Source organism: Bombina bombina, chromosome 5 (genome assembly GCF_027579735.1).
Source record: "Bombina bombina isolate aBomBom1 chromosome 5, aBomBom1.pri, whole genome shotgun sequence".
Lineage (NCBI taxonomy): Eukaryota > Metazoa > Chordata > Amphibia > Anura > Bombinatoridae > Bombina > Bombina bombina.
In genome coordinates this window covers 646,177,838-646,191,761 of record NC_069503.1, presented here as the reverse complement: position 1 = coordinate 646,191,761, position 13,924 = coordinate 646,177,838, and the positions used below count along the sequence as shown (strand labels likewise).

The following is a 13,924-nucleotide window of genomic DNA, read 5'->3' as shown; positions in this document are numbered from 1 at the left end:
GGTAGGTAGCGGCAACGTTGGGGCGACATATTAGGGGTTAATAAATATAATATAGGGATCGGCGGTGTTAGGGGCAGCAGATTAGGGGTTCATAGGGATAACGTAGGTGGCAGCGGTGTGCGGTCGGCAGATTAGGGGTTAAACTTTTTTAATAGAGTGGCGGCGATGTGGGGGGGCCTCGGTTTAGGGGTACATAGGTAGTTTATGGGTGTTAGTGTACTTTAGAGGACAGTAGTTAAGAGCTTTATAAACCGGCGTTAGCCCAGAAAGCTCTTAACTACTGACTTTTTTCTGTGGCTGGAGCTTTGTCGTTAGATTTCTAACGCTCACTTCAGCCAAGACTCTAAATACCAGCGTTAGGAAGATCCCATTGAAAAGATAGGATACGCAAATGGCGTAGGGGGATCTGCGGTATGGAAAAGTTGTGGCTGCAAAGTGAGCGTTAGACCCTTTCCTGACTGACTCCAAATACCAGCGGGCGGTAAAAACCAGCGTTAGGAGCCTCTAACGCTGGTTTTGACGGCTACCGCCCAACTCTAAATCTAGGCCTAAATTATTCCTATTTAAAGCTAAATACAAACTTACCTGTGAAATAAAACCTAACCTGTCTTACACTAAAACCTAACATTACAAAAAATATAAAACCTACCATCAAAAAAAATAAAGATTAATCCTATTCTAATACCCTAAAAAAACAAAAAAAACAAAACCCTACTCTAGAATAAACTACCAATCACCCTTAAAAGAGCCTTTTCGGGGGCCCTTAACAAACGGCCTTTTGTAGGGCATTGCCCTGATATAAACCTCTTTTACTTTAAAAAGAATACAAACACCCACTAACATTATAGAAACTCCCACCCCCTAAACTACCAAGGGCCCTTAAAAGGGCTATTTGTAGGGCATTGTCCTGAGATAAACAGCTCTTTTACTTAAAAAAAAAAAAAAAACTAAAAATATACATTACACAAAATAACAAACAAATTATCAAAAATAAAAAAAGAATTACATCTAATCTAATAGCCCTATCAAAATAAAAAAGCCCACCCAAAATAAAAAAAAAACCCTAGCCTACAATAAACTACCAATGGACCCAATGATATCAGCTCTTTTACCTGTAAAAAAAATACAAACACCCCCCCCAACAGTAAAACCCACCACCTACCAACCCTCCCAAATAAAATAAAAAACTATTATCTAAAATAACCTAAGCTAACCATTGCCCTGAAAAGTCTTCATCCAGGCAGCCTCTTCCATCTTCATCCAGCAGGCAAAGTCCTAATCCATGCAGCAAGAAGTCTTCATCCAGGCGATCTCTTCAATCTTCATCCAACCGGCGTGGAGCGGGTCTACCCTGAAGACATCTGGCGCGGAGCATCCTCTTCATGCGGTCTCCACCGTACACTGAATCTTAAATGCAAGGGACGTGATTCAAGATGGCGTCCCATGCATTCCTATTAGCTGAAAATTTTAAATCAGTCAAAAGGAATTAGGGCTGCTAAAATCCTATTGGCTATTCAAATCAGCCACTAGGATTTAAGCATCTCTCATTCTACTGGCTAATTCGAATTTGTATATTTGTTAGTTTGTTAGTTTAATAATTTTGCTAGTTTTAGTAGTGTAAAAGTACTTATAAAAAAAAAAAATTTTAGTTGATTAAGCAAGTTTTGAAATTGTTTCATAATGTTGCCCAAATATGTTGGTGGGTAATTTCAGCATGTTTATCTCAGTGTTACTTTTAAAAGATTTTTACAGATGCTTGGTAGGGATATGAATTCACTACATTCATTTTGAAAAGAATGCCATATATGGCTGCAGTCAGCAGCATTTGGCTATTTTCTGAGCCAGATTTTTTCTTGTGAAAATGCAACAAACTAAGACCTTAGTGTGTTGCACTTTCACAAAGAAGAAATACGGTTCCAAAAATTGCTAAATGAAGTTGGCGGTGGCCATATTCGACATCTGTTTCATAACAAATATAAAAAATGCACATCTCTAGCATTTGGTACTATGTTGAAAATTGTTTTTCGGGTATTTATTGAGTCCTTTTAAATGTGGAGAAAATGTGTCATAAATGTAGATTGTGGTTAGCCAAACAGGACTGGAACATTTTAAGTATAGACCTATTATTCTACAAAAAATATAGTGTAAAGGGATCACAAACCAATGTTATAATCAAAAAAGGACAAGCAATAGTTGTGAATTATATAACACTGTGCACGGATACTAATAAATATCACCAGAAAAAAAGTCCAATCATGAAAATAAATTAGTTCACTTTATTTTCAGATTGCTTTCAACACAGTTTCCTTAAAGTGAAACACAGAAGAAACAATACTTCATAGTGTAACTTGTAATTTCTTAGATTTATCGTAGCTCATGATGACCATGTGAGTATAAGTATCCCATCTTGTCCAAGAATTTTTTTTAAACAAAGTTTTTTTTTTGTTTTTTTTTTTTTTAAGAACAACTCAACTTGAACCCAAGTTAAAGCAGCCAAGTTTCCAACTAAAGTAATCTAGACAGTAAGCTTTTAGAGAATAGACTGCATGTTCTCTCTCTTTTTCCTCCTCTTGTAACCAGGATTCTCTTCTTCATAACTAAGATAATCCACTACTTTAATTTCTTGACAATATATCTCTTTAGCTTGTTCACTACTTATGACATTTGAAGACATTTGGTAGATTTTTTTCACACACATGATTGTTCTTATACTTTTTTTGAGGAATGTCATTGTGCGGCTTTGATCATCTTCAACATCACAAAAATATTTCCTACACTTTAAAATCATAAAGCAACTGTGCTATCTGTCATTTCTTAAACCACCTATCACAATCTACACATCTTTTTTTTTCTAATTCATTTAAATGTCAGGAACACACTAATATTTTTATACCCCATCTGGTCTCTAAAGCCAGTTGAATATTATAGCAATGTTGTACTACTTGAAAGGTAGCCTTGTAAATAAAACTTTGGCTAAAGGTACAATGATGAAGGTCAACCTTTACTAGATTCCAGTCTACTTTTGTGCATGTTTCTGTATATTCTGTACTTTTATTAAAAGGATATTTAATGTTTTGTTTAACGTTTTTATTGTTGTCAGACTTACAAAATTAGTGGTCGGGATGTTAAAGTTCTTGGACTCCATTATTATCCTTATCAAAAGACAAATGTATTAACTTCCAGGTTAGCACATACAGTACATGCATGTGAAAGTACTTTAGGATTCCATGTGGCTTAAATGCAGAGAATTCCTTGTTGTCTTAAAAGTAATTGAAGCACAAACACACAATGCAGTTAAAGCACTCAAAGTGGAAAGTATATGTGCACTGTAATAGTAATCCTGTGTATAGAGCAATTATGGAAACGTAAACACTCCAATATGCTGGTCGGTGTATATACAGTGAACTTCATGAAGTCTAAATGTCTTTGAGGTGTGATTGCGGCGATCATCAAAACAGTAGGTGACAGAGTATGTCCAGTAATGCAGTAATGCAATAAAGTAACAAGGATGTAAAGTTACCTTAGTAATCACGCCGCTCCAAACCTCCACCTCAAGACGTCTTGCTGACAGGTAGGGAGACGCTCCTCTGGCTCCCAAATAAGCTGAAGACAACACAAACGTTTGTGTTGTCTTCAGCTCACTCCTGAGTTTTTTTGTACCCTGTAACATCTATATGACTTAAAATAAAGTCTACTTTTACTTGCATTCATGCCCTGTGGATTGATTTTTACCTTGCAACAGGTTAATTTTCCTTTGTCTTAAAAGTCATGTTATAATTGATGTTTAAAACATTTTGTGATCTATAAACTAATGTTATTATTGATCTTTTTATTAAATCTTATAATTGTTGTTATAACAAATAATTACTTTAATTATGCATGGATAATGTACTGCTACATTTTTTTACCAATGTATTCTTTCAATTATTTCTGTATTATTTCAATTATTTCTATTATATCTATGACATATATATCCCATTTAACCAGAAGAAATAAAAATAAAATTGTTCTTGAAATTAATTAGGAATACATTTTTAGATGCAGTATAATTAAATGAATCTTATTTAAATTGATGTTAGCATGAATAAAATAGTATATATTGATTTAAGAATATTTTAGAAATGCTAAACATTATTATGTAGAAAAAAGTAGGACATCGGACACTTCAGTATAACTTTTACTAGCACTGCAAACCACCCACTGCATGTAACTTAATACATAGTTTACAGGTCTAAAACTCCTAACCCTTCATGCCAGGTTGTCTAACATTAAATTGACAAATGTACATTATAAAGATTTTTTTTTTTTTTTTTTATTGTCAGACTTGTGGAAGATTGTCCATCCCCACTAATAATCATTTAATGCCTATGTAACATGTAAAAAAATGAAACCCTCTTTTTTTCATGATTTCTAGAACATACACTTTTAAAAAAACGTTCCATTTTACTTCTGTTATCAAATTTGCTGTATTATCTTGGTATAATTTGTTGAATGCATAGCAATGCACTACTGGGAGATAGATAAACATATTGAGTGAACCAATAACACGAGTTATGTATGTGCAGCCACCAATAAGCAGCTAGCTCCCAGGAGTACATTGCTGCTCCTGAGACTACATAGGTATGGTTATCAACAAAGGATTTGATGGGAATGAAGCAAATCAGATAATAGAGGTAAAATGAAAAGTTGTTTAAAATTGTATGCTCTATCTGTATCATGAAATACATGTTTGAGTTTCATGTCTGTTTAATTAGAATGTAGTTTTTGGTATCTATCTATCTATCTATCTATCTATCTATCTATCTATCTATATCTATCATCTATCTATCTATCTATCTATCTATCATCTATCTATCTATCTATCTATCATCTATTTATCTATCTATCTATCATCTGTCTGTTTGTTTGTCTGTCTGTCTATCTAATCTATACAGATCAGTTCAATTTTAATAACATTTGTTGTGTAATAAAAATGATAACTCATTCTAAAACAAACCATAGTAAACAGAAAAAATAAAATAACAGGAAAATATTATATTCATTTCAATCTTACAAGTGTAATGAGAATTTAGGTTTTCAATTCTGTCTAAGGAAATTGACTAGTTTCTAATTCCAAATTCATACCTACTTATTACTAGTTACTATTTTGGAAATAAAGGTAAATTCACTATATATTGTTGTTTCTGTGTAATGAGAAAACCAACATGTGCCAATGAGAATGATTGTAGCAAGCTCTATATAGAATTACCAGACAAAAAAATATCCTGCACTTTGATTACATCTAATTTTATTTTGTTGACTATTAATTTATTTGTTTGAAATATATTTTGTTATTTTAAGCAACTAAATAAAATTGTGTTATTTATTATTTAATATTCCTGCTGAGTACCTTGCAAATGTACTTAAAATTGTTCTGTGAAGACTTACAAGGCTTCTGAAAACATATAGCTATGTTTAACAAGGATACCTTACATGAATGCTATTCATAAAATATATTTCATTTATGTCACACTGTTGTATAATGCCTGTGTATTGTTTTTCACTAGCATATAGTTTCAGAATACTTGAGTTATGAATAAGGAAAATAAACACCAAAATATAGGCTCAGGAGACAACCTTGACAAATAGCTCTTGAATTATTCAGACAGACCGTCTTGCATATTCTGAAAGCCTAGCCCTGAGTGAAGAATGTTTCAGTACAGAATTATTTTGATTTCGTCAATACAAATATTGCAGAAATAGCCTAAAGTTATTGTATATGCATGATGCAGATAAACTTGACCTATGGTAATCCAAAAAAAGTCAGTACTTTAATCCATGACGAAAACAACATACTAAAATATAACTGATAATGGAAATTTTAGTAATAATAATAATAATACTAAAAATAATAATAATAATAATTATTATTACCTTTAAATATTATAAGAAGCTATATACTTGTATTAAAATATGATTAACTCTAATTGTTTCACTAATTTGATGTTAAAGGTTGTTAAAACTATTTGCATTAATACCGAAAGTACACAGAAATGCATAGTTGAGCAGAACTGATCCCTAGGGATTAATTTGTCATTAGGTGATAAGGACAACTCCCCCGATTGATGGAGAAGGACACTGGTCCACTGGCATGAAAACAAAAATAAGTTACAGTAGATATATTTAATAAACAAACAAAAAAAAAACATCATACCCCTTAAATACTCTCTATTTTAATTAAAAAAAAAACATTTTATTTTAATGTCCCTTTGAATGTTCTAGATGTGATGACAAGCCACTTGAGTATTATCATATAATTAATTTATCAATGGAACCAAAATCTCAAGTCAGGGACGTATTTTGGCCTAGTTAAACAAGGCACTTGTGACCAAGTGCATGGAGCACGAAACGTTTGCTGTTTTTTGCACCTGTTCTACAACCTGTTTTTGCACTATTGTGCTTACCACTTTTTAATCTATCTTGTATGATTTTAACAAGTTTGGAATAAAATTGAACTTTTATATATCTCTGGGCTTGGAGCGCTTATTTTTCCCTACATTGGATGGACTGTTGCTATTTTGTCCGTGTGCAGACGCACTGGGAATATTTGCTTGCCGCCTAGGATATTATCTACATTTTTTTCACATATACCCTTACTCTATTAGTGCCTATCATAATCTCAGGATTTGTTTTTACATACCCCAGGGGCGCTCCGTTGAGCAGGTTTTATTTGTATCTTAAACAAGGCACTTGCCTAGGGAAGCAGATTTTGGGGGGCAGCACTTTTTAAATCTCACTACTTACACACACACACACACACACTTCACTACACATGCACACTGCACTATACATACACACCACAAACACACCACATATTCACACCATAAACACACACGCCCACATATACACACATATGCACTTGAACATGAACATTTACTTTGGAAATGCCATATAGAAAATTAGTCATTTTATACCCTGAACAATAAAGGCCTAAAACCCGGGGAGATGGGATTGGGAGGGCCTAGGGCATCAGAAAACCTGAATACGCCACTATCTCAAGTAAAATTAATGTATTAGTGTACTGAGCTGAACATTACACCTGTATTTACATTTTTTATTCATTAAAAATATATGTCTTTATCTTACAGTTGCACTCAAATTCGGACAAAGGTGATGGATCTGTGAAATACATTCTTACGGGTGAAGGTGCTGGGACTATATTTCTTATTGATGACACAACGGGAGATATTCATGCAACAAAAAGTCTTGACCGGGAACAAAAAAATCAGTATGTCCTCCATGCACAGGCAATCGACAGAAGAACTAACAAACCACTTGAACCTGAGTCTGAGTTTATTATTAAAGTACAAGATATCAATGACAATGCACCTGAATTTCCAGATGGACCTTATATTGTGACAGTTCCAGAAATGTCTGATATTGGTAAGTGACATTTTTACATGCAAAACATGGGAATTATTATTTTAACAATATAAAAATCACTATGTTAAAATGTTTGGTTTTTCCCCTACGGATTTACATACTTAAGGCCTAATTAAAGAAGTTTTTATAAATAGGAAATGTGATAGCATCAAGAGTATGAATCTAGGCATTGGTAACAAAATTAATTTACTCTACAGTATATTGAATTCTACTTAGGTGTACTGTTTAATTTACAAAATTTTCACAGTTTCAGAAATATTTGATATTGGTAAGCTACAATTTTATGTGTTAAACATGGGAATTATTATTTTAATTATATACAATCCCTATGTTAAAACTTGTTTTCTTTTTTCCCTACGGATGTACATACTCAAAGCTTTAATTAAAGAGGTTTATATTAATATGAAATGTGATAGCATCAAATGTATGAATCTAGGCATTGGTAACATATTTCATTTACTCTGTAATGAATTCTACTTAGGTGTACTGTTTATTTTACAATCTATTTTAAAAGTCTAAAATGCATGGATTCAATGCATAGCTTGTTGCCATTGAAATGATGAGAATGTAAGTCATCCACATAGCATAAATTCAACAGCTACCATAATGAATAAAATTAACATATTTATTTGAAATGGAAAATGATATAAAAAAAGGAAATGCTACTTCTTTTTTCTGATAATGTATTTTCAAAACTTGAAATGTGTTTTATGAAAACATGTCTTTTGACATCCTTGTACATTATATCTTGACTGTATATATATAATATGCAATGATCATGTCATTTTGTATTCTTTATACTCAGTATATTTGAATATATTATAGACAAACTAGAAATATGATGAAAGCAGAGCACATGGGACCAAAATTACACTAGCTCATTCAACAACATTATTTTTTTTAAGAAATAAATGTAATAGGGTGACCAAATTTGAAAATAAGAATACAAATAATTCAAGCAACATGCAAAACTTAAAGGGACACTGAACCCAATTTTTTTCTTTCGTGATTCAGATAGAGCATGCAAGTTTAAGCAACATTCTAATTTAGTCCTTTTATCAAATTTTCTTCATTATCTTGCTATCTTTATTTGAAAATGAAGGCATCTAAGCTTTTTTTTTGTTTAGAACTCTGAACAGTACTTTTTTATTGGTGGATGAATTTATCCACAAATCAGCAAGGACAACTTAGGTTGTTCACCAAAAATGGGCCTGCAGCTAAACTTACATTCTTGCATTTCAAATAAAGATACCAAGAGAATGAAGAAAATTTGATGATAGGAGTAAATTAGAAAGTTGCTTAAAATGTAATGCTCTATTTGAATCACAAAAGAAAAAAGTTGGGTTCAGTGTCCCTTTAAAGACACATTCAAGTTGAATCTTTTATTGGGCACCAGAAATTATTCATTGCATTGCAAAGGATATGCAAGCAAAATAAATGTTTTAAAAGCATTTGCTATCATTTTATTAGAAACAAATGTATTGTTTTGAAGACCCAGAACATACTCTTGAATCAGGTTTACTTTACTGTGGCCAATTAGGTATAGTTATAAACAAGCCCCTGCACATATCAGACAATCATTGTGCAGCATTTAGGAGTACTTGCATTCCAAATAATGCTCTCCAGCCTCTTTGGGGAGAGCAAATATTATAGTTTTAAAAGTTAAATTACAGTGAAAGGAGGCAAAATCAATAATGAATGTGAATTGCAAAGTTTTTTAATTACAAAAAATTATTTTGGGCTACTTTTTGCACACGTATTCCAAGTTAAAAGTAAATGCTATCACAAGAGCACAATCACATTTTTCAATTGTTGAGTTATCATGACTGAAAACCTTCGGGGTAGTGCGTTAAAAAAAGAGTTGCACTAAACAACATAAATGCATTGAAATATACTGTTACCCTCATACAAACACTATCTGATAAAAAATATTCATAGAAATACAAATCAAGTTATTGTGATTGTAAAGGGCTATATTGTATTTATACACATATATATATATACTATATGTGTGTATATATATATATATATATATATATATATATATATATATATTTATCTGTTTAACTGTATATTTACTGTCCATATTTAACATTCCAATCATAATATCACATACAGATCAATGTTATTTTTATTGTAAATATATATTAAAATATACAGTGTATATCTATATACACCTATACCTGTATATCTGTTGCTATATATATATATATATATAAGTTTAGATATCTATTTTAGATTAACATTATATATATATATATATATATATATATATATATATATATATATATGTGAACCATAGATTTAGAAGGACACTCACAGGTCTCTAAATAGTAATCCAAATGAATTTTTATTAATCATACATCAAGTTCATAGTGTAGTAGTCAACATTTCAGCCCCTGATTGGGCCTTCTTCAAGACAAATATGTTACTCGGTCATAGCCGTTGCAACAATTCAAACTGGCATCACAGCTGTTCTCCCTGATAATAGGAGTAAATTAGAAAGTTGCTTAAAATTGCATGCTCTATCTAAATCATGAAAGTTTAATTTTGATTAGACTATCCCTTTAATTATATTTTAAAATAAAAATAAAAATGTTCTCTAAGTCAAATATTAATAATTAGGAGTAGACACGAAGTTACAGAGCTCCTGCATATTTATAATTAATCTAGGATTTAAAAGTTATTTTCTCCCAATTGTTTGCATTGGCTTATCCCCTTATGTCTTCTTAATGCACCTAAGCTACGGATGAGACTGAGGATCTACTTTAGTTATATACCGGGGGCACACAGCTTTTATACCCTGCTGGAGGTCCCTACGTGAGCGGACTAAATACTACATTGACCCTTTTTCGGGACGCACTGTCTGCCTCTGGCAGCTTGGGAGACACTGCCTGCTTGACGGAGCTAACCGGAGAAGTAGAGAAAACTGAAGGTGCCTTCTCTTCCACTCTCTGCAGAGGAGCTAACCGGAGCTGTAAAGGCGCGAAGGAGCGCCATCGCAAAGTGACGTCATCAGACAGCAGTGGAAAAGAAGAAGCTGCTGGGCTTGTGGACGCAGTGTGGTCCGACACACACAACCAAGACCAGCGATCCTCTTAGTAGGCTGATGCCACTCCAGGTTAGTCAGTGTCACTTGGCCTTAGAGATTGGACTTCACGGGTCCACAGGCAGAGCACAGCACATTCTGTTCCGGAGGGTCGGGGCTCCGCTCCGGAACACCACACCCACGTGGCCATTAGGCAGGGAGCTGCCTAACTGTTAAGAGACAGTCCGGACCATATAAATAATAAGAAGCTACCAGTCTCCCAGCCATATCTGTTGGAGCTTCACTCCGGATCATTACACCCACGTGGCCAATAAATAGGGAGCTGCTTTACTGCTACAAGACAGCTTAGAGGGAACATGCAATAAGAGACTACTAATTTCCTAGACATAGCAACGCTTAGGGAATAAACAGCCTCAGTGATTTGGTCCCTCCAGAAAACTGTGTTTACTATCTACTGATTCAATGGACCTGCATTTATTTCCTGGGTCACCTCAGACACCTGAACACATTCCTTTGGGGACCTTACTCTGCAGTCTGTAGCAGAACAGGCTAGTCCAGCCTTGTGGCCTAGCAGGGGTGGGGCGGACAGTGTCTCTCGGTCACCTGGGACATAGTAGTGAGATAGGCTTGAGTTTGAGTGGGACCGACCTTTTAGGCCTACCTTTGCCAATCTGGCCTCTGCTTAAGGCCCTATTACAGAGCAGGTTTTACACGCCAACAACAGGCCCATTGAGATTACTTGCTGCAGGTGCCCCAGCTATTACCACCTTGACATTGCATATTGGAGCATTTAATACATCTTTAAGTGTACTACCTATGGTGAGACAGGTCTTGACCTGTTGACCCCCATCGAATTGCCCACACCTAGCGCATCCTGCATTCTGGTGGTCTCACAGACTTGTAGGGTTTAATTGTCTCAAACCCCCACTCTGCTTGGCTCAAAAATTGGATCTCCTAAAACGTTTGTAGGTGCAGGGATTCTGTATCTAAACTCCACACTACTTTAGCCACCCCTGATCCCACCTGAAAACCAAGACCTCTGTTCTATCGGCTGTCAGGGAGGTGTGGATTATAGTGTCTCTCCCCCTCCTTTCCCGCTCTACTTCCTAGAGCGGGTCATACCCTGCTTCCCTTTCCCGGCTGAGCCCAGTGGTGGCACTTTTCCCTGGGGAGAGACACATCATATTAAGGAATACCAGCTCCAGAAGCTATCTACTACTCACCCCTCAGCCTGACTACCCTGTAACCAGTGCCGAATAGCCTTGTACTAGAGACATTCCTCACTTATCTATCATACTTGGATTGGCCATGAGGTGCTAAATCCTGCAGCACCCCTCCCCACTGGTGTGAAAAAGCTGTGCCTGCCAGGTCTCCCCAGCTGAGACTCTACTTTCTTTCTTCTACTATAAGGCCTCTGAAGTTCTTTACTCCTGCACCTAAAGATCCTGCTATACAATGTCACAACAAGCCAAAAGGAAGTCGAAGGGACTCCACCCCTCCAAACATACAGTCCGGGATAATTTCCAACCCATTAGAGATCCTATACCAGACATCTCAGATGATGACAGATCCATTTTTCCTCCTCTATCTGAAGGTAGGGCTAGCGCGAGGAGCTCGCCACCCTCCCGCACGCAGAATGAAACAATCACCATTGACTCTATAAAATTGTTATTGGACCAACAAACCCAGTCCTTTGCAAAACGATTCGACAAACTAGAGAGGTCTTTTGATGACCTAAGGAAGGACATTGTCACAGTTAACGAGAGAACAGATATTATAGAACGCAAACAAGAAGACCTTCTAGTAGACCATACGAACTGGGTTAGCTATACTCAAAATCTTGCCGATCAAGTGTCCTCACTGGAAGCGAAACTAGCAGACCTAGAAGACCGTTCCAGATGGAATAATATAAGAATACGAGGAATCCCAGAGTCTGTGGGCCCTCAGGAACTAGAAAAGTATGCCCAAGCACTCTTTAGAGCTATTATGGGTCCTGCAGGGGAACACGATGCGAGAATTGATAGAATACATAGAGCGGTTAGACCGCAGAATCTCCCTATGGATAAACCCAGAGACACCATAGCCAGGCTCCATTACTATTCCTTCAAAGACAGACTTATGAAAGTTACTCTGAGACAACCACAACTCCCAGAACAATTCAAGGACATCGCATTGTACCCAGATCTGTCCTCCTTTACGCTTCAACAAAGGAGAAGCTACAATGAATCCACCAGAGTCCTACGAATGCACCAAATCCGGTACAGATGGGGATACCCTACAATGCTGATCATCACCAAAGACGGCACTCAACACACTGCCCTTACTCCGCGGCAGGCTCAGGACCTGCTGAGGGCTTGGAATTTGCCTGCTGGAAATGTGGATGGCGACCCCCCTCGCCCGCAGAGAGCGGGACCCCCGCTGAGACCGGGGGCTCAGGCCTGGAACCCACGCAGGCGGGAACAACCTCAGCAAGATCCGGTTCTATGATCCAATCTCTTTCAACACTTGAAGAGGACTATCTCCTATCTACAACATGACTTCAGCTGGTTGTGATGCAGGTTAACTCTTGTTGACCAGCTCTCTCTGAGGACTGAGACTATTTCAAGTGCCTTGACGTTGCCAGAGGACTGGTAACGTACTAATGACTGAACCTCTTAATAATTGTTAAATGTTTATTGTTTAATGTTTCTATAGGCGAATTACATATTACTAACGTCTAAACTAGGTTACCAAGTCATTTTCTAATTAAGTGGTGTAGTTAAGGGTCACTCTTTCCCTTTGCTTTTCCTTCCCTTCCTTTCCTCCCTACTGGCCCCCCTCTTTCTCCCCACCTCCTTCCTCCTCTTGCCTTCTCTCCATTTCCTCACCTAGCTCACATGATGTCCTGATGGGTCGTAACTATACTCGATGAAAAGTTCTCCTGATAAAAGGAGCCAAAGGAATAGATTGTTTCATGTGAAATGTCAAATGTTGAGAATGTATTAATGTCCTGCTGTGCCTAGGATTTACTATACTAAGTATTTCTCTTCATGTTTCATAATTCTAATAGTGTTAGTAAGTTGGGCTATGCCTTCTCCGGGCGCCTTTCTCTCCCTCCCTTTTCTCTTACTCCTCCTGATTACCTTCCCTTTCTTTTTTTCTCTCACTTTCGCCCCCCCTTCTTCCCTAATTCCTCATGCCTTGGGTCTTTTCCTCCTGCCTTCTCCCTCACTATCTGCATCCCTTTCTCTCTTCCCATTAGGTACTCCCACCACTCGCCCACCTTGGGCACACCTCTTACCTACTGTTTCTCTACGATGTTGCTAATGCCATTTATCACAGCTTTGCAGATGCCCATATGACTTTATGTATTTACCTATTTACTATGATCTGCATGCCACACCTGATGCCTGCCGTCGCCCCCTAGAAGTCTTTGAACCCTTTACCTTCCTTACTTTCTCTCTCCCCTTTTTT

At 36.2% G+C, this 13,924-nt stretch overlaps 1 protein-coding gene across 3 annotated transcripts in view; it reads left to right on the top strand.

The window, feature by feature from the left end:
• The window catches only part of CDH18 (cadherin 18), a 951,076-nt gene that overhangs the window by 220,846 nt on the left and 716,306 nt on the right, over nucleotides 1-13,924 (top strand). For all 3 annotated transcript variants that reach the window (XM_053714609.1, XM_053714610.1, XM_053714611.1), the window contains exon 2: nucleotides 7,128-7,422. In XM_053714609.1, coding sequence (XP_053570584.1) covers nucleotides 7,128-7,422 — 295 coding nt within the window. The remainder of the gene's footprint in view (nucleotides 1-7,127; nucleotides 7,423-13,924) is intronic.